We start from the raw sequence: 21858 nt of genomic DNA on the forward strand, positions 1-21858 counted from the left end.
AATAAATATTTATTATAAATAAATTTTTTATTATATAAAATATTACATATATTAAAGTATTTCATTAAAAATTTATACTCATCATTATAAATTATTATATATATATTTTTAATATATAAAAAATATATTTTATATTAATAATATAAAATAAAATAAAATATTATATGTTTTAGCATATAAAATTATTTCCATGTGATTTTTATAAAAATTTAAATATATTAATAACATCTATTATAAATTATTTAAAATATTCAATATTTTTATTTTGTTGATTTATATAGTAAATAAATTTATGATTTATATTAATTTATTGACTGATCCGATAAAAAATTATATTTTATATCAACATTTTATATTATAATTTTTTTATATTTTAAATTTTTATTAAATTATAATTTGTGTGTAAAAATAAAAATGAAAAATAAATAATGAAATTAATAAAAAAGGTATTATTGAAATAAAAATATATATTTTAAGTACTAGTTTACTAGTTAAATAAATTTTTAAGGATTATATTATAATTTTTAATAATTTTTCAGATTCAATTAAGTGCTTTAAATTATAATTAGATAAAATAAAAAAAATTTTAATTTTATATTTAAAATTTAAAATTTTGAATATAAATATAAATTAACATAAAATTTATTAGAAATATTTTTTTAAATTAGTCAAAAGAAAATATTTCTCTAATGAGAAATAATCTCTATTCAAAGGAGAAATTATTTTTCATACTTTTTAAAAATTTTATTAAAATTTTTTTATATATACTTATTAATATATTTTATATTTTAAATTAAAATAAAATAATGATAAATAAATTAAGCGGTTGAATTTTTCAAATAAATATTTTTTATAAAAAATATTTTATAAATAAATTATTTTCTGCAATAAATAAAATCTATTTTTTTAATATAAATCAAAGACAAAGTGCATCTGGGTTGGATTATAATTTGGATGAATTTGAATCAAATTCGTCATGGAGATAAACTTGATTAAGAGTATTAAATTATGGTTTCTCACAATTTCAATTTACTTTTGATTTTATTTTAAGAATCTTTCTAATTTTAATTTCCATTTTAGCCGGTTATAGTTCCCATCCAAATTGAATAATTCTAATAAATGAAATAATTTTGATTAAAAAAAAATAAATGAAATAATTATTATTTTTAATTTAGTAAGTTAATCTGATTTAAGAGGGAAGGAATTAAGACTGTCCATTTTATTTTTTTTAATTTTATTAAATCTGATTTAGTATTATAAATTTTGTTTAATATGTTTTAAATTTTTATAAATTAATAAATTTAAATGAGAATAATTTTATTATTTTATAAAAAATCGAGATGTAATCAATAAAATATAGTATTGATTTAGAGTAAAAGCAATTAGTGAAATTATTTTTTATTTTTTAAATAATCAATATGTACTTAATTTGTTATGAATTTTATAAATTTAAGTATTTAATAAATTATAATTATAATTAAATTGTTTAATATATTAATTTCATGAAAATATGTATTTAGCAAGTGTGTGTGCGAGTACACATGGAGATCAATGACACCGAGGTAACGCCACAGTCCTCTGATCTCTTCTCTTGTCCTTGTCTCAATCTCGTCTGTTCAGTGTTCATTTGAATTTTCTCAGATGCTCTCATTCTCTTCTTATTAAAATGAAAAACAGAAAAAGCTCTCTCTCTTATAAACAAAAATGTCTCTTCAATTTTCTGTTTTGACAGTCTCAAGTGGTGTCACAGATCGAGACAAACAGAGAAAGCCCCCCTCGTAGAAAGTTGGGACTTGGAAGAAAAGAATCAATCACCAATAAACACCAACAAAGACCCTTCCTTTTTGTAAAAAAACAAAAATTGTTTTTTTTTTTTTGGGTTTAATTTCCCTTCTTTATTATTATTTTATTGATCCTTCCATGTTTCTGCGTTTCTCTCTCTTTCTATGTCGCTGTCATTAACTCTATAATGTGATGTGACGTTGGTGGGTGTTTCTAGTAACAAGAGCCTGCAAGAGAGAGAGAGAGAGAGAGAGCGCTGCGGGCTTCAGGAGTAGGCTTTCATGGAAACCAGAGGAAGATAGGCTGATAGTATGAGCTGAGTTTCAAGGCTTTTGGTGTAAGCTTTCATGGAAACCAAAGGAAGACTCGTTGCTGGCTCTCACAAGAGAAATGAGTTTGTTCTCATCAATGCTGAGGACATTGCGAGAGTAAGTGGTTCTCGAATTTCTGCCTTCTTACTGTTTCGTGGCTTTTTAGATTTTCTTTGGATTCCACTTCTGCTGTTTTGAAGATAACCCGTTTCTCTCAGTCCTCAGTTGTTTATAAAGTGATAGCTGATTTTGTATGAAGTTCATTGATACCAGTTGATATCAAGTTTGCAATTACTGATTTTGATTTTTTTTAGAAAAAAAAACTACTTTTGCCCCATTAATCCAATGCCTTTTCAGATTATTTCTAAGTTTACTGCTTGTTCATAATTAGTGGTTTTCTTTTTATTTGGTAAACGATCACATTAATGCAAAATGCTGGTTAACTTTTGGAGTTTTGGTTATCCTTCTTGCCTTGATGTATTTTTCTCTACAGTTATCATCAATTAGTCCTTTTTCTTTTCTCCATCACCTATTAGTTTCTAGATTTCAGAGCCTGTCAATACAACTATTGCATGAAAGTTTGCAACTTTGATTCTGCATGAATAATCCGACTGCCAATCCTTGAGTGAAAGGAATAGTTAAATCCGCAAAAGCTTCAATTTTCTTCTATATGTTTTAGATTTTCTTATGCTTTTATAATATATGGCTGTAACCAATCCCAGGTGACTTCTGTTAAAGAACTGAGTGGGCAAATTTGCAAGATTTGTGGGGATGAAATAGAGGTTACAGTAGATAGGGAGCTATTTGTTGCTTGCAATGAATGTGCATTTCCAGTTTGTAGACCCTGCTATGAGTATGAAAGAAGAGAGGGAAACCAAGCCTGCCCACGATGCAAAACCAGATATAAGCGTATCAAAGGTTCGCCTCTTAACTACATCTGAGTAATTCTTTAAAGTAACTAAGAAATCTGAGCTATTGCAGGGAGCCCTAGAGTTGAAGGGGATGAGGAAGAGGAGGATACAGATGATTTAGAGAATGAGTTTGATATTTCTCATCATGACGGAAGTGACCCTCGGAACGTTGCTGAGGCTATGCTCTCTGCTCGCCTTAACATTGGCCTGGGTTCTCAAGCTAATGTTTCAGGGTTTGTTACACCATTTGAGTTGGATTCTGTTTCTGCAGCTCATGAGATTCCTCTCTTGACATATCATGAAGAGGTTAATTGATTTTGTGGAAACTTTTTTCCATTTTTGCTTCAGGCATTGAATATATTATAACTTCATGTTCATTTGTTGTTTTATTGTGGCTCTTTTGGAGTAGGATGTTGGGATTTCCTGTGATAAGCATGCTCTTATTATACCTCCATTTCGTGGAAAGCGGATTCACCCAATGCCATATTTTGACTCTTTAACGAATTGTAAGTTTGGATCTTAAGGAACGAAGTATTTCTGGAATTTGTTTATCTTAACATATGTTTATGACTTGGTGTGTGGTTATTTTGTGTTGATTCAGTACAACCAAGAGCAATGGATCCTAAGAAAGACTTGGCAGTGTATGGGTATGGAACAATTGCATGGAAGGAGAGAATGAAGGAGTGGAAGAAAAAGCAGAGTGAAAAACTTCAAATGGTTAAGCACCAAGGGGAAAAGGATGGCGGAGATGATGATAGAGATGAGTTTGATGATCCTGATTTGCCTATGTAAGTTCATTTTTTCAGCATTCTTATCTAAAAATCATATTGCATTGTCCTTCCTTGTTTACCGAATTACTTTTTTCCCCTCTTTAAAACAAGGAGTACACAAAGACTGTTCCTTGATATACATTAGGACTTGGCTGCTTGTAATAGTCCGATCTGGTAAATGTTGCCATGAACACTACTTTTATAATAATTTTTTATTATTAAAGTTTTTTTATAGTTGTCATCAACTTGGGGCTCGAAACCAGCCAACTGAGTAAGAAACTAGCCTCCAAAATAGTGGTTTATGATGGCATTCATGACAAGCAATCACTACTTTTTAGCCTATTTGGAAAAGAGGGTTGCTTTAAGTCAAAGTAGAACATTTATCACTATCAGTGGTATGATTTATGCATAATTGGACAAAATATCAATAGAAAAATTAATTAAAAGAAAGTGAAGCACTGGATGTAACCTGATGCCATTTGCTTTACTTATGTAACATCTGGGTATTGTGACTCAAGTAACAAGAGAATTATGATAAAATCATTAACGATTATAAAATCTTGGTTATATTATAGTATGATAATATTCTTATTGTAACTGCAACCAAAACTGAAGTGGAGTTACTGATTGAAATTTTTTAAGACTGGCTAAAGACCCTGAAAATGCCATATGAAGGTTACTCTGTAGTGTTTTTAATATCCCATTTCAACATATCAACATCAACAGGTAGCTTCATGTTATTTTCATAATTGCTTGGCAGAGACAAGATTGGAATTAACTAGTTTTAAATTTTGCAATCTGGAAGCAAATAAGAAAAAAAAATCTAAATAATAAGCTGCCCTGTGCACAAAGTTTTTTGTACATTTTGAATTTACCAGTTAACGTTATTTAATAGGCTTGCAGGAATCAATCCTGCATGCATTGTAGCTTCTTAAAGATTTATATATTTTTTCCCTCTAAAGCATACAATCAAGAAACATTTAATCTTTGTTAAGTAGCTTGAAATCTATGCAATATAAGCTATGCTCTATTGGCACAATGGTATAGCTTAAGATATTTGTGGTGAAGTGGTAATGTACTTGCAATGGTACTGGTAAAATAAAAGTATTTCCTTATGGCAAAGATTGCAATATTTTGTGTTCTGTAATACAGTTTCATTAAAAATGTCTGTTCTTGGACGTTTGTTATGAAGACATTTTAGGCATCAAATAAGTTCAATTAGACATGTGCTTTGGTATGTCTATGCAGGATTTCTAGCTTAAAGTCAATCAAAGTGTTTTACCTATCATAAGAAGCAATATACTCTATAGCCTGCATTGATGTTTTAATCTTTATTTTTGGTTAATTCTACCATCCCCTGTTTTGGTAGGATGGATGAAGGGAGGCAGCCTCTTTCTAGGAAGTTACCAATTCCTTCAAGCAGGATAAATCCATACAGATTGATAATTTTACTCCGGCTTGTGATTCTTGGCCTCTTTTTTCACTATAGAATTCTCCATCCTGTCAATGATGCTTATGGATTGTGGTTAACATCAATAATCTGTGAAATATGGTTTGCTGTATCATGGATATTTGATCAATTTCCAAAATGGTACCCAATTGAGCGTGAAACATATCTTGATCGATTATCACTGAGGTATACTCTCCCTTTTCTCTCTCTCATGGAAGTTATTAGCCTCGGAGATTTCACGTTTAATTTCTTCAACTTTGTTTATAGGTATGAGAAAGAGGGGAAGGCACCTGAGTTAGCTGCTGTAGACATATTTGTTAGTACAGTTGATCCATCGAAAGAACCTCCACTTATCACAGCAAACACAGTTCTTTCCATCCTTGCTGTAGATTATCCAGTTGACAAAGTTGCATGCTACGTCTCAGATGATGGTGCTGCCATGCTTACTTTTGAAGCACTATCTGAAACATCTGAATTTGCAAGAAAGTGGGTCCCTTTCTGCAAAAAGTTCAAAATTGAACCCCGGGCTCCAGAGTGGTACTTTGCCCAGAAGATTGACTATTTGAAAGATAAAGTAGATCCAGCATTTGTTAGGGAACGCCGGGCCATGAAGGTTCATAGCTTTTCCCATTAGTCTTTCTGTTATTTATTAAATCACTCTCCTGAGTTCTGATATCTGGAAGAAAGGGTGGCTTTGCTACTGCACAAAATATGACAGGTGTAGAAGCTTAGCTTGCAATTGGTTATTCGGACTTAGGGAGCTAAACTTGTTTGTTGTATTATAACCATCACAATGATTTACTGACCTTTCATGGTAGACAAGTTTTGGGTTGCTTCCCAATGATGTCATACTTAGGTTTCTTTTTCTTTCCCTTTTCTTTCTTTTTCATGTTGATACAGAGAGAATATGAAGAGTACAAAGTTAGAATAAATGGGCTGGTTGCAATGGCACAGAAGGTTCCTGAGGACGGTTGGACAATGCAGGATGGGACCCCATGGCCAGGGAATAATGTCAGCGATCATCCTGGAATGATTCAGGTAAGAAAAGTTACTTGTATAAATTAATGAGTATCATGCATGTCTCATGAGCATCCAGTCTTTTACTAAGCTGGTGACATTTGAGTAATCCGAAGCTCATTATCATAATCTTCCTTCAGGTTTTCTTGGGTCATAATGGTGTTCATGATATTGAAGGAAATGAATTGCCTCTTCTAGTTTATGTGTCTCGTGAGAAGAGACTAGGATTTGAGCACCACAAAAAGGCTGGGGCAATGAATGCTTTGGTAGAGATCTCTAACTTCTCTGGCATTTCTTATTGTGTTCCCTATCTAACTGTTTTGTTTTGGATGATTAATGAAGGTGAGGGTGTCTGCAATCATAACAAATGCCCCATATATATTGAATGTTGATTGTGATCACTATATAAACAACAGCAAGGCACTTCGTGAAGCCATGTGCTTCATGATGGATCCAATATCTGGAAAAAAAGTCTGTTATGTACAATTTCCTCAAAGGTTTGATGGGATTGATCATCATGATAGGTACTCCAATCGCAATGTTGTATTCTTTGATGTAAGGAAACTTCTCTGTATTTTGATGTGATAAGCAAGAGCACGCTTTTACTTGTTTTGAAAAAAAAAAAGTTGATTCCATTTTCTGTCTTTTCAGATCAACATGAAAGGATTGGATGGAATCCAAGGACCTATATATGTCGGTACTGGATGTGTCTTCAGGAGGCAGGCACTTTATGGATATGATGCTCCTGTCAAGAAGAAGCCACCGGGGAAGACATGTAATTGCTTGCCAAAATGGTTATTCTGGTGCTGCTGCAGATCTAGAAAGAAGAATAAGAAAGCAAAATCAAATGGGAAAAAGAAGAAGAAGGAAGCTTCCAAGCAAATTCATGCATTGGAAAATATTGAGGAGGGTATTGAAGGCAAGGACAACTCTAAGCTGACTGATGGAATTATTATGTCTGACATCTTAATTAACCTGACATAGTCACAAATAATCTCCTCTTCATACTTCTGCACCCTGTGAATTCTTGAATTTTCTTGACAGAATCACAACATTTAGTAGGTTATTACAGGCTCAGTTTTCTCTGCGGGTTTTTTTGCTTGTTTTCTTGCATGGAATTGTATGAAATCTGGATCATTTATGTAATTACTTCACTGTAAATGCAGGAATAGATAACTACAAATTGGAATCGATGACCCAAATAAAATTTGAGAAAAAATTTGGTCAGTCACCTGTTTTTATAGCTTCAACACTCGTGGAAGAGGGTGGACTTCCAAAAGAAGCAACTTCTGCATCACTTTTGAAAGAAGCCATTCATGTCATCAGCTGTGGTTATGAAGACAAAACTGAATGGGGGAAAGAGGTACACATGCCAGTATTCCACTTTCCAAACTAGACGTGTCATTTCCCCACAGTTCTTTTTTTTTTTTTTGCTTTTTGAAATGGCATCTCAGGCCTCTTATATAAATTTCAATTGTGTTCTAGGTTGGATGGATATATGGCTCTGTCACTGAGGATATATTGACTGGCTTTAAGATGCATTGTCATGGTTGGCGATCAGTTTATTGCATACCGAGCAGACCTGCATTTAAGGGTTCAGCTCCAATAAACCTTTCAGATCGTCTACACCAGGTTCTCCGTTGGGCCCTGGGATCCGTTGAGATTTTGTTGAGTAGACACTGTCCAATATGGTATGGGTACGGGTGTGGATTGAAACCATTGGAGCGATTTTCATATATAAACTCAGTTGTTTATCCATTGACATCCCTTCCCCTGGTTGCCTACTGTACCTTGCCAGCTATTTGTCTCCTCACGGGGAAATTCATTGTTCCTGAGGTATTCCCTTTGCACATTTTGTTCTGAAACAAGATTTAGTCTCAGTACGATCCTAATACAATTGTCAAAATCTACGTACAATTTTCCGTTGGTTGAGTTTTCTCACAATCTTTTCTACATATGATTACAGATCAGTAACTATGCAAGTCTCATTTTCATGGCGCTCTTCATATCCATAGCTGCAACCGGTGTCCTTGAAATGCAATGGGGAGGAGTTGGCACACACGACTGGTGGAGAAATGAGCAGTTTTGGGTGATCGGTGGCACCTCATCTCACCTGTTTGCTCTTTTCCAAGGTCTGCTCAAGGTATTAGCTGGTGTTAACACTAATTTCACAGTTACTTCCAAAGGAGGAGACGATGGAGAATTTTCAGAGCTCTACCTCTTCAAATGGACATCTTTATTGATCCCTCCCATGACCTTGCTCATCATAAACATAATTGGAATCATAGTTGGAGTTGCAGATGCCATCAATAATGGCTATGATTCATGGGGTCCACTCTTCGGTAAGCTATTCTTTGCGGTCTGGGTCATTGTCCATCTTTACCCATTCCTCAAGGGTTTAATGGCCAAACAAGACAGGCTTCCTACCATAATTGTTGTCTGGTCGATACTTATAGCTTCAGTTTTCTCACTGGTATGGGTACGAATCAACCCGTTTGTGTCAAGAGGGGGTATTGTGTTAGAAATTTGTGGGTTGGATTGTGATTGAAGGCAAATGACACAGAATGCTAATTTGGGTTAGATATAGAAAAGTACATTCTAGGAAATGCATTAGCAAGATTTTTTTTTAAACTGAAGATGATGACATCTCGTTGGACAAGAACGATTCTTCTGAATAAGTTCTGGAGGAGTACTATGATGGGGGTGTGTGTAGAATGTAAATATTAAGGGGTTTGACATATTGTCATCTGTTTTTGGCTAGTTTCTGAAGATTCTTTTGATACATGAGGAGTTCTTTGTTAGTTATTAGGTCTGTTTTGTACTCTGAAAGAACAAGCTTTATTAAATTATGTATTCCCTTCTCAATGAAGGACAATGCAAAAGTGCTTTTCATTATGGGAATTTTCCATTAAGAACTAGACTGGATTTTATATTTGCTCTAATTTATGCTCTGTTGTGCAGCCACACTTGCAATCTTCAGTTGCAAATACAATCAACATTAACAATTATTGCCAAGTATCAAATACAATCAACATAATCATAAACTTCTCAAGCATCATGAAATATGAACTTGAATAAATAAGTGGACTTGTTAAAATACTTAATAAATTAGCAATTCCAGTCATTTCACTACCCTAAAGATCCAATCATCTATTGCTTCTTCAGATCCTCTAGAGGACGTCTCTTTGGCAACGTTTTTGGGGCTGTCACTTCACCAACTCGCTGCCTCTTGGTGCTTGGGGCATTCTCTTTCATAACATTGGCGTCCAGAGCTTTTTGTGGTGTCCCTTGAATCAAACTAATTATGTTACTCTTCCTTGTCATCATTAATCGAACGCCATACACGTTAAGTTCATCTTCTTTTTCAGGATGCGAACTTGGCTTTAACGGTACTTGCAATTTCCTTTGAAGGCCATGGCCATCTACAGCAGTAATGTCTGCCACACAATGGAAATGAAGTCAAGAAAGTGTCTATGTGAACAGTCTCTCCTACCTAAATAAAAGTGCAAAAAAAAGAAATCACAATCTTTGGGTAATGCTTTATACCTTGACCAACCCCAGAAGTGGTGAATCCAGGAGATTTGTCTAGTGCTTCACCCATTTTTGGCATATCCTTGGTCGACTCTTTTGCCTCTCCCACATCTTCAACATTGAGATTGCCAATATTATCTGGTTTTAAGTTGCATGGATCAGACTTTAATGTTTGCTCCATTGTAGCAGCATCACAAAAAGCGGTTGCCTTAGCATCTTGCACGAAGATCTCATTTTGTGAGAAAACGTTAAAATGCTCAACATTCACAGATTCATTCTCTTGAAACTTACAAACAATGGAACCTTGGGTATCATCAGTCTTGGCAGGCATATTATCCTGCACCTTTGACTCTTCAGCAACCTCACTTGTCATTACCAAGGCTTCACTTTCTGTCATTTCAGGGGGTGGTAATTGTTAAAGATAGCAAACACAACAATTAACAACGTTAAATTCTCAACCTTTTCAATCCAGAATGACTTTAGCACCTACCATGATAAGGAGAAGAACAAACAGCAGAAATAGTTGAGCAATTAATTAGTAGCTCACTTTTGAATGCAGGAAGAGCGACAAGGTTTTCAAAGTCGACTGTTGTTTTAGGTTCAACAACACTGGGAACCTCATCATCAAGCTTGTGCAAGTGACGAGCTTCCCCAGCCTCTGAGGAATGGATCTTACTTTCATTTTCGCAGGAACGTTTGTTGAGAGTTGCATAATCAACATCATTCATGAAGTCTGATTCATTTACTGAATCATGAGGCACATTAAGTTGATCTTTAGCAACCTCCTGAGGGCAGCTTGATCTGTTTCCTAGACTTGAACCATCTATAGGATCATTTAGATCTCTACCAGACCTCTGAGCTGTGCCATATTCTCCTATTATGGTGTCATCTTTCTCCTTGACTTGTTCTTTGAACTCTTCTGTATACAGAAGATAGAGTCTGCTATAATGCCAAGTAATAATTCTAGTAGATGAAACACTATATCAACATCTCTAGCCTACTATTAATAAGACAGGCTTTTCTAGATAGATTTCAGCAAAATGTAACATATCTGATGTTGTGTGGTGAGAAATAACTTACCAGAAGATGCTTCTGCAATTGCATTCTGCTGTGTGAAAGAACTGCCCGAAGCAAATTCAGGTTTACCAAAACATGTATCAGCAAATAACAAATTTTCTGCAGGTTGGTAGTCTTCCCAGTTGCTGCAATTTGATATTATCGTTTGTAGCTCGCTCCTTGCCATTTCATGTGATTTTTTATCTGGACAATCTGATAGAACAGTCTCTCCAACTGCCACCTCTTTGGGTATGTCAATCTTCCCAGTGGTTGGTGTGCAAACTTCTTCGTCTTCTGCACATGCTCTATTTTCTGTATCTCCTTCAGAGCCAGAGTAGGAGATATTATTCTCAGGAGCACGATTTGCATTGCACTTAACTAAATCATCTCCTTTACCACTAACAGTAGCTTCTTCTGCCCAAACCTCCTCCTGTGCAGAAATCGAAAAATTCTCGACCTTCTCATCCTCACAGTTCTGGATATCAATAATCTCTTGGTTGATGAAAGATGCTTGATCAAGACCAAGGTCAACTGTGGGCTCTTTTCTGACAGAAGGGAGAGCCTCACTAAAATGCATTTCAGCAAATTGTGCAAGTTTTTGAATATTAGTAACATCTTTTATAAGCACAGTATGGCCAGAATCCTCATTAACCAAACTGTCTTCCGTAACTTCTTCAGATTTTTCAACTTGAGCTTCTTCTGCATGCATTACATGCCCGGAATCCTTGATCATGGAATTATTGTCCAAGAGATCCTCATCAGATATTATTTCTCGATTTTGTTCTCCATTCCCTTGAATCAAATTCACCTCCCAGTTAGTGACAATGGCAGATTCAACCTGAATATTTAAGGATGCAGTCTCTGTCAATTCAGAAAATGCAAATATTAGTTAGTACCCAGTTGAGAATATACAATGATTCTCTTGCTTAACATTATGAGAATAAACGAACACATGAAAGGGTAAGCAAATAACATGGATGTGCATCACTGAATTAGGGTATCAGAAATTCAATCATTTCAATGCAAACTAAACTGTTTCCATCAACATGTACGTGCGTCCGGAGTTCCAATCTAGCAACCACCCGAGAAGTTAATCATCTAGTTTTTCAAAAACTTCCTTGAATCCTATAATTTTGCATATGCAGTTCTTTTCTTATAAAAATACAAAGCCTAAATCATAAACATTATATTTAAATTGCCAAATCAAATATTAAAATTCCTGCAATTCTACTGTATGGAAAACAATGAAAAATCCAACTCTTTTAAAACCATAGAGAACCCAAGATCTTCAAAAAGACTGCAAGGACAAAAAGCTTCATTGACGCTAAAGGTTGAAAGGTTCGTTAAGTCCTATAACTGCTTCTTCGTAATAGTTTGAGGTCCAAGTATCCTGAATCTCTAAACAAGTCATAAAACAATTGACACAAGGAAAAGGAACTTCTTCTGGTAGCCGTAGATGAATCCTTCGCTGATTCCATGTCTCAACTCTAAAATAGTATCAAAGACAAGCACGCTAAGTGTTTAACACGTGAAAGGCGACAAGAAGGATGCGCAATTATACTGTATAACAACGATACGCAGTCTATGTAAGGGCTAATTGCACTCGGCACATGCTAATCCTTAGGTTCTAATATAAGCATCTCAGTTTTTTGTACCAAATAAAGTGCATTCATTTGAAAAGTAAACAACAAGTGTTACCATCACAAATTCACAGTTGTTAAGACAAGATGTTTGTATAAATAAAAAAATAAAAAACAGTCAATTGTTTTCAACTAAGTGGAGTATTAATGATATCAACAGAGTAATAATGATGATCTATTGAGAAATTTTATAACACTATGTCGTATGTATATAATAGCCATTGTTTATGGTGTAAATCTCATTAATGGTCAATATACAATCATTATATGTTGCATTGAATAATTTTTACTTTTTACGGCGTTTCAGTTGCCTTAGCTTTATGCAGTTTATTGAACACATTTAGATAAAGAGAGCAAGTAAAACAAAGGAACATTTTGAAGTTCAACCCTAGTCCTAAGTTTATAGTTTTAATATCGCAAAACACGGCCACAGAGAGAGGGTGGGATGGGGGAATATCTATTGTTTTTTAACCTATTCAGTATTCATAGCGCCATCATGTAACCAAAAGTCGTTCGTTTCCTTCTTTCTCAATCTCATTCATTTATCCAAAAATAAAAAGAACAAGATAAACTGCTAATTATTTCTGAACACCAAGTTTCAGGTAAAACGGGAATTTTTCTGACAAGATAAAAAAAAAATTAAATCTTTCAGACTTCTTAAGTAAAGATTCTAACCATGGGATGAGAAGACAATGTTGTCAGATTCCTGCTCAGCCTCACTATTGAAATCCTTGCCTTTCAAATTTCCATCCATGTTTTCAACTTTTTCATTTGCTTCAGCAGCTTTGACGTCTATGCCAAAGGCTATATGATCACTTATGTCCAACTCCGACCCACACTTCTCTTCGAGATTTTCAAGCTCAACAGCCTTTACTGTGGCCCCATCAGGCCTCTTATCAAGGCCTCCAAAATCAGTCGAGGCAACCTCAGACAAAGCAATTGCACCAGCATCATTAACTTTTAATAACTCATCTTCACAATCTAAAATTTCTTTGCCAGGCTCCATAGTCTCATTTTTCTGTAAAATCCCTCCACTCGGTGCCTCCTGCATCTCTATTGTCATCATGCACGTTTCGCTGGCATTTATTTCAGCATTTTCATAAATTATATCATGCACATCTGCAGCCTCGTCATCCATGTGATAACCATTAATTGTCACAGTAGTGTCAACAATGGAGTCACTCACTTTACATTTTACTTCTTTCTTCTCCATCCCGTCAACCCCTGTGATGCACTCGGGAAACTGGGATACATTCTCTCCTCCAAAATATTCCCTTTCTCGAAAAATGCTCTTAGTCAAACTTTCACTAAAATTGTCATTAACCTTGGTAGGAACTTCCTCCCCATCACCATTGTCAGAAAGCTTATCTACCCAAGCACCCTCTACATTACCCTCCCTTACAACCTGATCGCACTGTGCTGCATTCAACGGTTCCTCCACAAACTTACCATTGACCAGGTCCTCAGAATCCTTGGACTTCTTGTCATGCTGTTCAACCTCTGGCTTAGGCTCTCCATCCATACTTTGGTTACCTACCATATTTATAACTGCATCCCAATACTTGGTCATAGGCACATCCGTGACAGCATCAACACCGCAGTTGCTCTCTATAACCATCTCTTCATAATGGCGAAATTCATTAGAAGGCAGTTTTAGGACATCTAATGTTGATGGTGCTTCCGAAAAAAATGGTTTGCCACCATTACTATCAAAACTAGCTCCTTTCCCAGCCATGCAATCCCCAAAATTTTGCTCACGTAAAACTTCGTCATTGAAGTTCTTTGTCGTTGCAGGATTGCTCATGTTTCCCTCTTCCAGATTTTCAAAATAAAGTTTTGGCAAAGCATCGGGTACCATTCTTTCCAAAATACTCTTTGCATCCTCACAATTAGAATTAGGCGTTACTGTTTCATTACTTTCCTGGTACACATTTTTTATGCTCTTGGTAGCAATCTCTGCTCTGACTGCTGGTAACGATCTCCCAGTACCATCTCTTATATCATCCTGCTCTGTCCTTTCTAGACCAGAGACTCCATCCTCCTGAATAGCTATCCTATCAACTTCAGTTGAATTGCCACTGACACCATCACTATCATAGCATGCATCCTTGCTTGTTGACATTTGTTCTCTTGCCAGCCCTTTCTTCAATCCTGAGGTCTTGGATCTTTCACCTGCATCTAATTAAGAAGATAGAGTAAGTAAAAACAAAAAGCACTAAAAAGTTGTTCTTTAGTAGAAACTTAATCACCTTTAAAAGCATATTGATTTGATGATGAGAAGCCAACATATGGAGAAGTTACGTCACAAGCTATTGTTTTTACCAATTTAAGTGCAGTTGAATTATGATTATCTAAACTTGCCCAGATCTCCAGGGGCACTGATTGACATGATTGATCATCTATACCTCCCTTAGTATTTGAGAACAATTTCCCCAGGTCATGTGCCATAATAACGTTGTTATCATTAATAGCCTCAGGCTTCCTTACAGCCTTTGATGCTTCTACGTCTGTAGCAGCACTTGCCAACAGGAGTGGTGTTGAAGCCAAATTCTTCCTTAATTTTGATGCATTATCTCTCTCTTCCCCAATGCCAGAACGCAAAGCGAAAACATCCTCAGCTGGCTTACTTCTTTTTCCTCTAGTTTTAAATTTGGATTCCCCTTCCTTCTCAAAGCTTTTAAAAGCAACTTCTGGCATAGTCAATCCATTTTCTTCACTTAGTGGATTCTTGATATGCTTTGTTTCTTTCCCCTCAACAGATTTGCAAGGTGTAGAAAGCCCAACCGAATCACTTTCTAAGGCTTCTAATGTAGATCTTCTTGGAGGTTCTCTAACCAAGGATCCATCCAGAGAGGCTTCTGTCTCCCTAACTGCTTCATGTTTTCGTAACACTTCATCATTGGAGTTCTTTAGCATTGCAGTGTTGCTCATATTTCGATCTTCCAGATTCTCAAAATAAAATTGAGGCAAAGCATACGGTACCATTCGTACCAAAGCATTCTTTCCATCCCCACAATCAGAATTAGGCATTATTGTTTTATTACTTTCCAGGCACACATTATTGGTGCTCTTCGTAACAATCTCTGTACTGACAGCTGGTAACCATCTCCTGTTATAGGGAACCACATTGTGCTTAATCTCATCTTTTATACCATCCTGCTCAGTCCCTTGTAGACCACAAACTCCATTCTTTCCATCCCCACAATCAGAATTAGGAGTTACTGTTTTATTACTTTCCAGGCACACATTATTGGTGCTCTTCGTAACAATCTCTGCACTGACAGCTGGTAACCATTCCCTATTAGAGGGAACCACATTGTGCTTAATCTCATCTTTTATACCATCCTGCTCAGTCCCTTCTAGACCACAAACTCCATCCTTCTGAACAGATATCCCATCAACTTCAATTGAATTATTGCTGATACCATCACTAACAGCGCATGCATCCTTGTCTGTTGACATTTGTTCTCTTGCCAGTCCTTTCTCCAATCCTGAAAGATTGCAGCTTTCACCTGCATATGATTTAGCAGATTGTAAGTAAACAGAAAAAGAACTACACATGGTCCTCCAATGGAAACTCAGTTACCTGCCAAAGCAAATTGATTTGCAGATGAGAAGCCACCAGATGGAGAAGCCACATCACAAGCTTTTTCTTGAAATTTTGCCAACTCAAGTTCAGTTGAATTATCACTAGCTAAATTTGCGTAGATCTCCAAGGACTGACATGATTGGTCGTCTACACCTCCCTTGGTATCTGAGACCAGTTTCCCTATGTCATTTACCAGAACAACGTTGTTAGCATTAATAGCCTGAGAGTTCCCTACAACCAGTGACGCTTCTTCTGTATAAGAACTTGTTAACACAAGTGGTGTTGAAGCCAAATTCTCCTCTAAACTTGTCGCACTATCTATCTCTTCCCCAGTGCCAGAATACAAAGTCGAAACATCCAAAGTTGCAATGCTTCTTTTTCCTCTGGTTTTGATTTTGGATTCTCCTCTCTTCTCAAAAGATTTAAAAGCAGCTTCTGGCACAGTCAATCCATTGTCTTCACTTGGTGAAATATTAATGCAGTTGGCATTCTCGATATGCTCTGTTGCTTTTTCCTCAACAGATATGCAAGGTTCAGAAAGTCCAACAAAGCCACTTTCTGAGACTTGTGTAGACCCGCTTGGAGGTTCTCCATCTAAGGATCCATCTAGATAGGCTTTTGTCCCTTTAACTGCATCACGTTTTCGTTTCAGTTGCCCAACCTTTCCATTACTATCAGCAATTTCATTCATTTCATTAAAGGTAGGTACCAAAATTTGTCTAGAAGCATTCCCGGTAGAACTCTGCAGTTTATTAGACACTTCGGCATCTTTTCCTGAAACATTTTCAATTGATGATGCTTGTTCTGTAGCAGCACTTGCCAGCAAAACTGGTGTTGAAGCCAAATTCTTCTCAAACTTTGTTGCAGAATGCAAAGCCGAGACACCCACAGTAGCAATACATGTTTTTCCTCTGGCTTTGCTTTTGGATACTTTTCTCTTCTCAAAGGTTTTAAAGCCGGATTCTCCCGTGGTCAATCCATCCACTTCACTAAGCTGTGAAATAGTAATGTCATTGGCATTCTTCATATTCTCTGTTGCTTTCTCCTCAACAGATTTACAAGCTGCAGAAAGTCCAACCAAGCCACTCTTTAAGGCTTCTAGTGCAGATCTTCTTGGGGGTTCCCCAACCAAGGATCCATCCAGTGTGGCTTCTGTCTCCTTAATTGCTTCTCGTTTGCGTTTCAGTTGCCCAATATTTCCAACACTATCAGCGATTTCATTCATTTTATTGAAGTTAGCCACCGAACATTGTCTAGAAGCATTCCTGGTAGACCTCCGTAGTTCATTGGACACTTTGGCATCTTCACGTAAGACATTTTCATTTGATTTCTTAACCTTTCCAATAGATTCTCCGATTCCATGTTCATCAATGGCAGCAGTAGAGTTCACCACAGCAGCTTTGCGCCTGGACCTCCGTTGACCAGCAGCGGTTATAGAGACCTTCTCCGTGCGTTCTGTAGATGCTAAAGAAGCATTAACTTCATTAACATTTGCAAAATTTAAATTCATTGATTTCTTTCTGGCCTCCTTTAACACCTCCTGACCATAACTTTCTACCTCATCATTATGTTGTGCAACAGATTTCCGTCTAGAACCATTTCTACTTAAACCCTCTGATAATTTTTTAATCCGAACGGCCCCTTCACATTCTTTCGCAACGCCAAAAACTTCATTTTCACCTTTACCACCAACTGTAGAAGAATTCCCCGCAAACTGAGCTCCAGACCTTGTGATCCTACTAACCACATCAACTTTCATTATTTCCGAGTCTGTACATTTGGCCATATTTCTTTTTGATCTCCTGAAACCCTTTCTAGCTTCAACGCTATCCCTGGCAATGTTTTTGCTTGCTTCTCCCTCTTGAGATGCTCTAGATTTCTGCAACACAGAAAAGGTCTCATTATCAACCCTAGCCCGTGACCGAGTGATCCTACAATCACTTTCAATCTTCTCACTGCCCCTCTCCCTCTTCTTTCTAACAACATTCTCAGAAAGATTGCTTTGTCCCAATTCCTTGGACACAGGATTAACCAAAGTTGCCCTCCTTCTTCTCCCTTCTGGCTTTCGATATGCCGAAGGCACATATTCCCGGGTTTCGTTATCAGGTCTGAACCTAACTTTCTTCAACTTCTTCGGTGCATCCTTAGAATTTTTCTCATTACCTTCTTCAGAAGTGGCAATTCCATTTACCTAAGAACAATTTAGAAAGAGGAAAAAAAACCTACATTATAAATCTCTTTGCACTAAAATAAAGCATTGTTGGTTCGAGGCAAAATCTGCATACATAATTGCCATTGAATTTTGAAATATATATTAATGAAACCTACAATCTACTCGGCTTCTTAAAGAATATTGGAATTTAATTATGAATTCTGAGGTTTCCACCATTTACACCCTACTATCCAGATCCGTAACCAAATTATTTAAGAATATGACAACAAGAACAACAAACTCGTTAAACCAAAACTTCCAATCCTATTATCACTTCCATTTTCTAAGTGAACAAACAGAAAACAACACAACAGACAACATTACACTCAAAAAATTCCTGAATCTGCAAAAATCTTATATCCAGCGATAAAGCATAAAACATATACGTAAATGACAAGCATGAGAGAAAAACTGATAAAACCTTGAGCGAGGCAGTCAAACGCTCAGCCATTTCGAGGTTTGTTGTATTTGCAGGAATGCCATGCTTCTTGCAGAGGGCTTGGAGTTGCTTTCTTTTCAAGGAATAAAAATCCATCTCTGCTGCAACATCAGTCCATGAAGTTTCTTTAGAGTGAGGGAAGATGGATAGGCTTTTATTAGGAATTTGAATGTTGGTCTGTCGATTTAAATTCGAAACGGGTATTTTTCCCGCTTCTGGGCTTCGACGCTTACTTCAAGTGGATAAACCGCATTTTGATTGGTTGCCTTTATCCACCACGTGTCGGGGAATTTTCTTTATTTCCCCAACTAAACTTTTTAGGTTGACTACTATACTGAGCATTTTTTTTTTTTTAAATAAATACCGAGCAAGTTTTACTTCCTTGCGAAAAATTATTTTTAAATAAAAAATTACTTTCATTTTTCATATATATAATTTTTTTGACAATATAAAAAATAATTTATAATATATTCATAAAATTTAATCAAATCCACAACTTAATTACTTACTGTTATTTTAATGATACTCAATTTAATTCATAAAATTTTATTTTATTAATAAAATAATTTTTTAAATATCATGTTTAACTATCAATAAAGTATTTCAAATTTAATTTTTTATAATAATTTTATCCCTTCAGTTTTAATAATTTATATTTAATTTTATTTTTAATATTTATAATAATTTAATCTTTTTAATTTAAATTGATTTTATTAATTTACAATTAATTAATAATATATCTAATAAAATTAAAATTTAAAGATTAAATTATTTATTTTAAAAAATAAAAATAAAATTGTAAATTTTAATATTATAAATTACTTTGAAATAAATTATTTATTAAAGTAGATCCTTCTTTTGGAGGAAGTTTAATTCATTAATTACGAGAATAATAACATAAATTATTTAATTTTAATAAATTATTAGTAAAACAATATGTTAGAAATGGAAAAAAAAATAATAAATGACGAATCGGTGCCGATAGGATCAGGTTTCTTTGCCTTTGAGTGGAGGAGCCTTTCCTATTTGGTTTGTATAGTTTATTTTGTTTTTTATCTTTTATTTTCTTTGGTTTTTGTGTTTTAGTTGTTTGTTGCTCAATTTTGTTGGGTTTTTTTATGAACGATCGTGTTGATTGTTGGTGAGGAAGATGGCCGGTAATCTACTAGGCGCTGAAGTATTTTAGCTTCATTTGACTGCTTTATGATTATCTGAAGCTGAAGGTGTCATGAGCCGATTTATCTTTTCAGTAAACTGTGGCGATGTCCCTTGGAACTTATTATGGGCATTTGATGATAATTTCTGTGTATTTTTTATTGTTGATTAGGGTACCAAGGTTGTTCCATCTGTCCTTGTGTGCTGTTGTTTTTTATTTCTTTTTTGCTTTTCCTGCAGGTAAGGTGAATCTTGTTGTTGCACTTCTGGTTATCCTGGGGTTGTTTGCTCTCGGCTAGCGGTGTTGCAGTTCTGGTTTGTCAGCAATCTTGTCGATGAACGGTGGATGGTCTTTGCACAGCATCTGAATTGCACATGGGCTTGTTGGGCTTTCTGCTTGCAAGCTCTTTTCCCATGTGGATTAGACCATCTGTTTATTTATTTGTTTTTATGAATTATATACTGTATCCCATTGAACTTTTTAATGTAATTACATATGCATGATAAAAAAAAATTATCACTTTTAATTATAATATTTTTTAATTTAATTAAAAATACAATTAATAATAATAATTTAATTATGATAATAATAATAATTTATAATAGATGTATGTTAAGCAGCTAAATTAGTAGCAAAACCTTTTTTAAAGATAATTATTTTTAATAATATATTTAAATAAAAATTTTATTCACATGTCCAAAAGTATAGCTTAACAATAGCAGTATCTATATAATTTAGCATTTGGAGTTGAAGATATATGGAGTGATTTGGTTAATTCGGTTTAAAATTAAATTAAATTGAATAAATTAAAAATTAAAATTTTGATATTTATGAAAATTGAATTGATTTTAATTAGAAATTAAATCGAACCGAACTGATTTAATTTGATTTGATTTAATTCAATTTGATCAGTTTGAATTTTTAATAAATTTTTATTATTTTATCCTTTATTTTTAGTATTTTAAAATTTAGTTTGAATATTTTAACTTTAATATGATATAATCTCTCAATGTTATTAAAAATAATATACTATTATAACTCATCGGTTCGATTCAGTTTTTTCATTTTTTTCTGATCACAGTCAAATCGAATCAAAATAATCAAAAATTTTTAAATTAAAAATCAAATTGAACTTAAATGAATAAAAAATAAAACTAAAATTTCAAATTAATTCGGTTCGATCGATTTTTTCAATTTGAACTGAGTATTGTTCATTCATATTCACATCTTGATGCATACGTTAATAAACCCTTACTTAGCGACTTGAATTTTAAAATCTAAATTAGTTCAAATTAATAAATTAATATTCATCTTACCTCTCTTCTTTTATTTTTAAATATCATTCTTTGATATGTCCATCTATATATTAGAATTTTAATTTTTAATTTATTTAATTTAATTTAATTTTAAACTGAATTTATCAAATATGAGCTAAAATCGGTGCAATAATAAATAAAAAAAAGGTTTAGAAGTGTAAAGCCTGAAAACTTACAACTCAGGCAACCCAAACCCACCCGAAGATGCTCTACAGGCCCAGCCCAATCCATCCCATATTGGAAGCATTTGGACATCTCCACCTAGAAATTGTAGCACAGTTGTCATCGCCTGTCCGGACATCGCCAATCACCACCTATTACCCAACCCTAAGAAGCAAGTTAGGAAAGAAAGAGCACCTATAGAAAATGCACAAACTCCTCCAAAGAAGCACTAGAGGCACCACAAAACAGAGGAAGCCTACTTATCCTATGATTTAAAAATCTACAGAAGTACCAGTAAAAGAGCTTCGCTGGGATGATTGGGTCAAGCTCACTAACACTTTCTAAAAGCACGAGGGAAGCCAAATACTAACAGGTCTTATTTGGAAGAAAAACCTCCTACCATTTTTCTTTTGATCATACTTATAACAATTGAAATCTCTTACAAGGATAACCACTAGAGGAAAGGGGAGTGTGTGGCTTGATTACGGTCCTTGAATAAGATATAGAAATATTGTA

At 34.8% G+C, this 21858-nt stretch overlaps 2 protein-coding genes and 1 long non-coding RNA gene across 9 annotated transcripts; 2 read left to right on the forward strand and 1 right to left on the reverse strand.

The window, feature by feature from the left end:
• Positions 1 to 1578: 1578 nt before the first annotated feature.
• Positions 1579 to 9136, forward strand: LOC110609642 (cellulose synthase A catalytic subunit 2 [UDP-forming]). 2 transcript variants are annotated; one of them, XM_043954318.1, is made up of 14 exons: positions 1579 to 2210; positions 2816 to 3011; positions 3075 to 3310; positions 3414 to 3510; positions 3606 to 3792; positions 5144 to 5410; positions 5492 to 5837; positions 6125 to 6262; positions 6382 to 6507; positions 6584 to 6796; positions 6893 to 7204; positions 7422 to 7604; positions 7727 to 8077; positions 8208 to 9136. In XM_043954318.1, exons 1-14 carry the CDS (start codon positions 2130 to 2132, stop codon positions 8787 to 8789), a joined length of 3315 nt encoding a protein of 1104 aa, XP_043810253.1. In that variant the 5' UTR covers positions 1579 to 2129; the 3' UTR covers positions 8790 to 9136. The 2 variants fall into 2 exon arrangements, with proteins under 2 accessions (XP_043810253.1, XP_021605077.1); XM_021749385.2 differs by having other exon boundaries at positions 1581 to 2210; positions 6893 to 7160; positions 7408 to 7604.
• Positions 9137 to 9216: 80 nt separating this feature from the next.
• On the reverse strand, positions 9217 to 18879 carry LOC110609641. 6 transcript variants are annotated; one of them, XM_043954316.1, is made up of 9 exons: positions 18691 to 18879; positions 16055 to 18248; positions 14718 to 15980; positions 13144 to 14646; positions 10853 to 11689; positions 10641 to 10691; positions 10263 to 10604; positions 9788 to 10162; positions 9217 to 9678 (listed from the first exon to the last, which is right to left on the reverse strand). In XM_043954316.1, exons 1-9 carry the CDS (start codon positions 18802 to 18804, stop codon positions 9392 to 9394), a joined length of 6966 nt encoding a protein of 2321 aa, XP_043810251.1. In that variant the 5' UTR covers positions 18805 to 18879; the 3' UTR covers positions 9217 to 9391. The 6 variants fall into 6 exon arrangements, with proteins under 6 accessions (XP_043810251.1, XP_043810252.1, XP_021605074.1 ...); XM_043954317.1 differs by having other exon boundaries at positions 9788 to 9988; positions 10064 to 10162; positions 10320 to 10691; positions 18691 to 18878; XM_021749382.2 differs by having other exon boundaries at positions 9788 to 9988; positions 10064 to 10162; positions 10263 to 10691; positions 18691 to 18878.
• An 846-nt stretch (positions 18880 to 19725) lies between these two features.
• Positions 19726 to 20390, forward strand: LOC110609818. The gene is made up of 2 exons (XR_002487084.2): positions 19726 to 19865; positions 20104 to 20390. It is a non-coding gene; the product is annotated as an uncharacterized LOC110609818 (long non-coding RNA).
• Positions 20391 to 21858: the final 1468 nt, after the last annotated feature.

Source organism: Manihot esculenta, chromosome 2 (assembly GCF_001659605.2).
Source record: "Manihot esculenta cultivar AM560-2 chromosome 2, M.esculenta_v8, whole genome shotgun sequence".
In the NCBI taxonomy this organism is placed as follows: domain Eukaryota; kingdom Viridiplantae; phylum Streptophyta; class Magnoliopsida; order Malpighiales; family Euphorbiaceae; genus Manihot; species Manihot esculenta.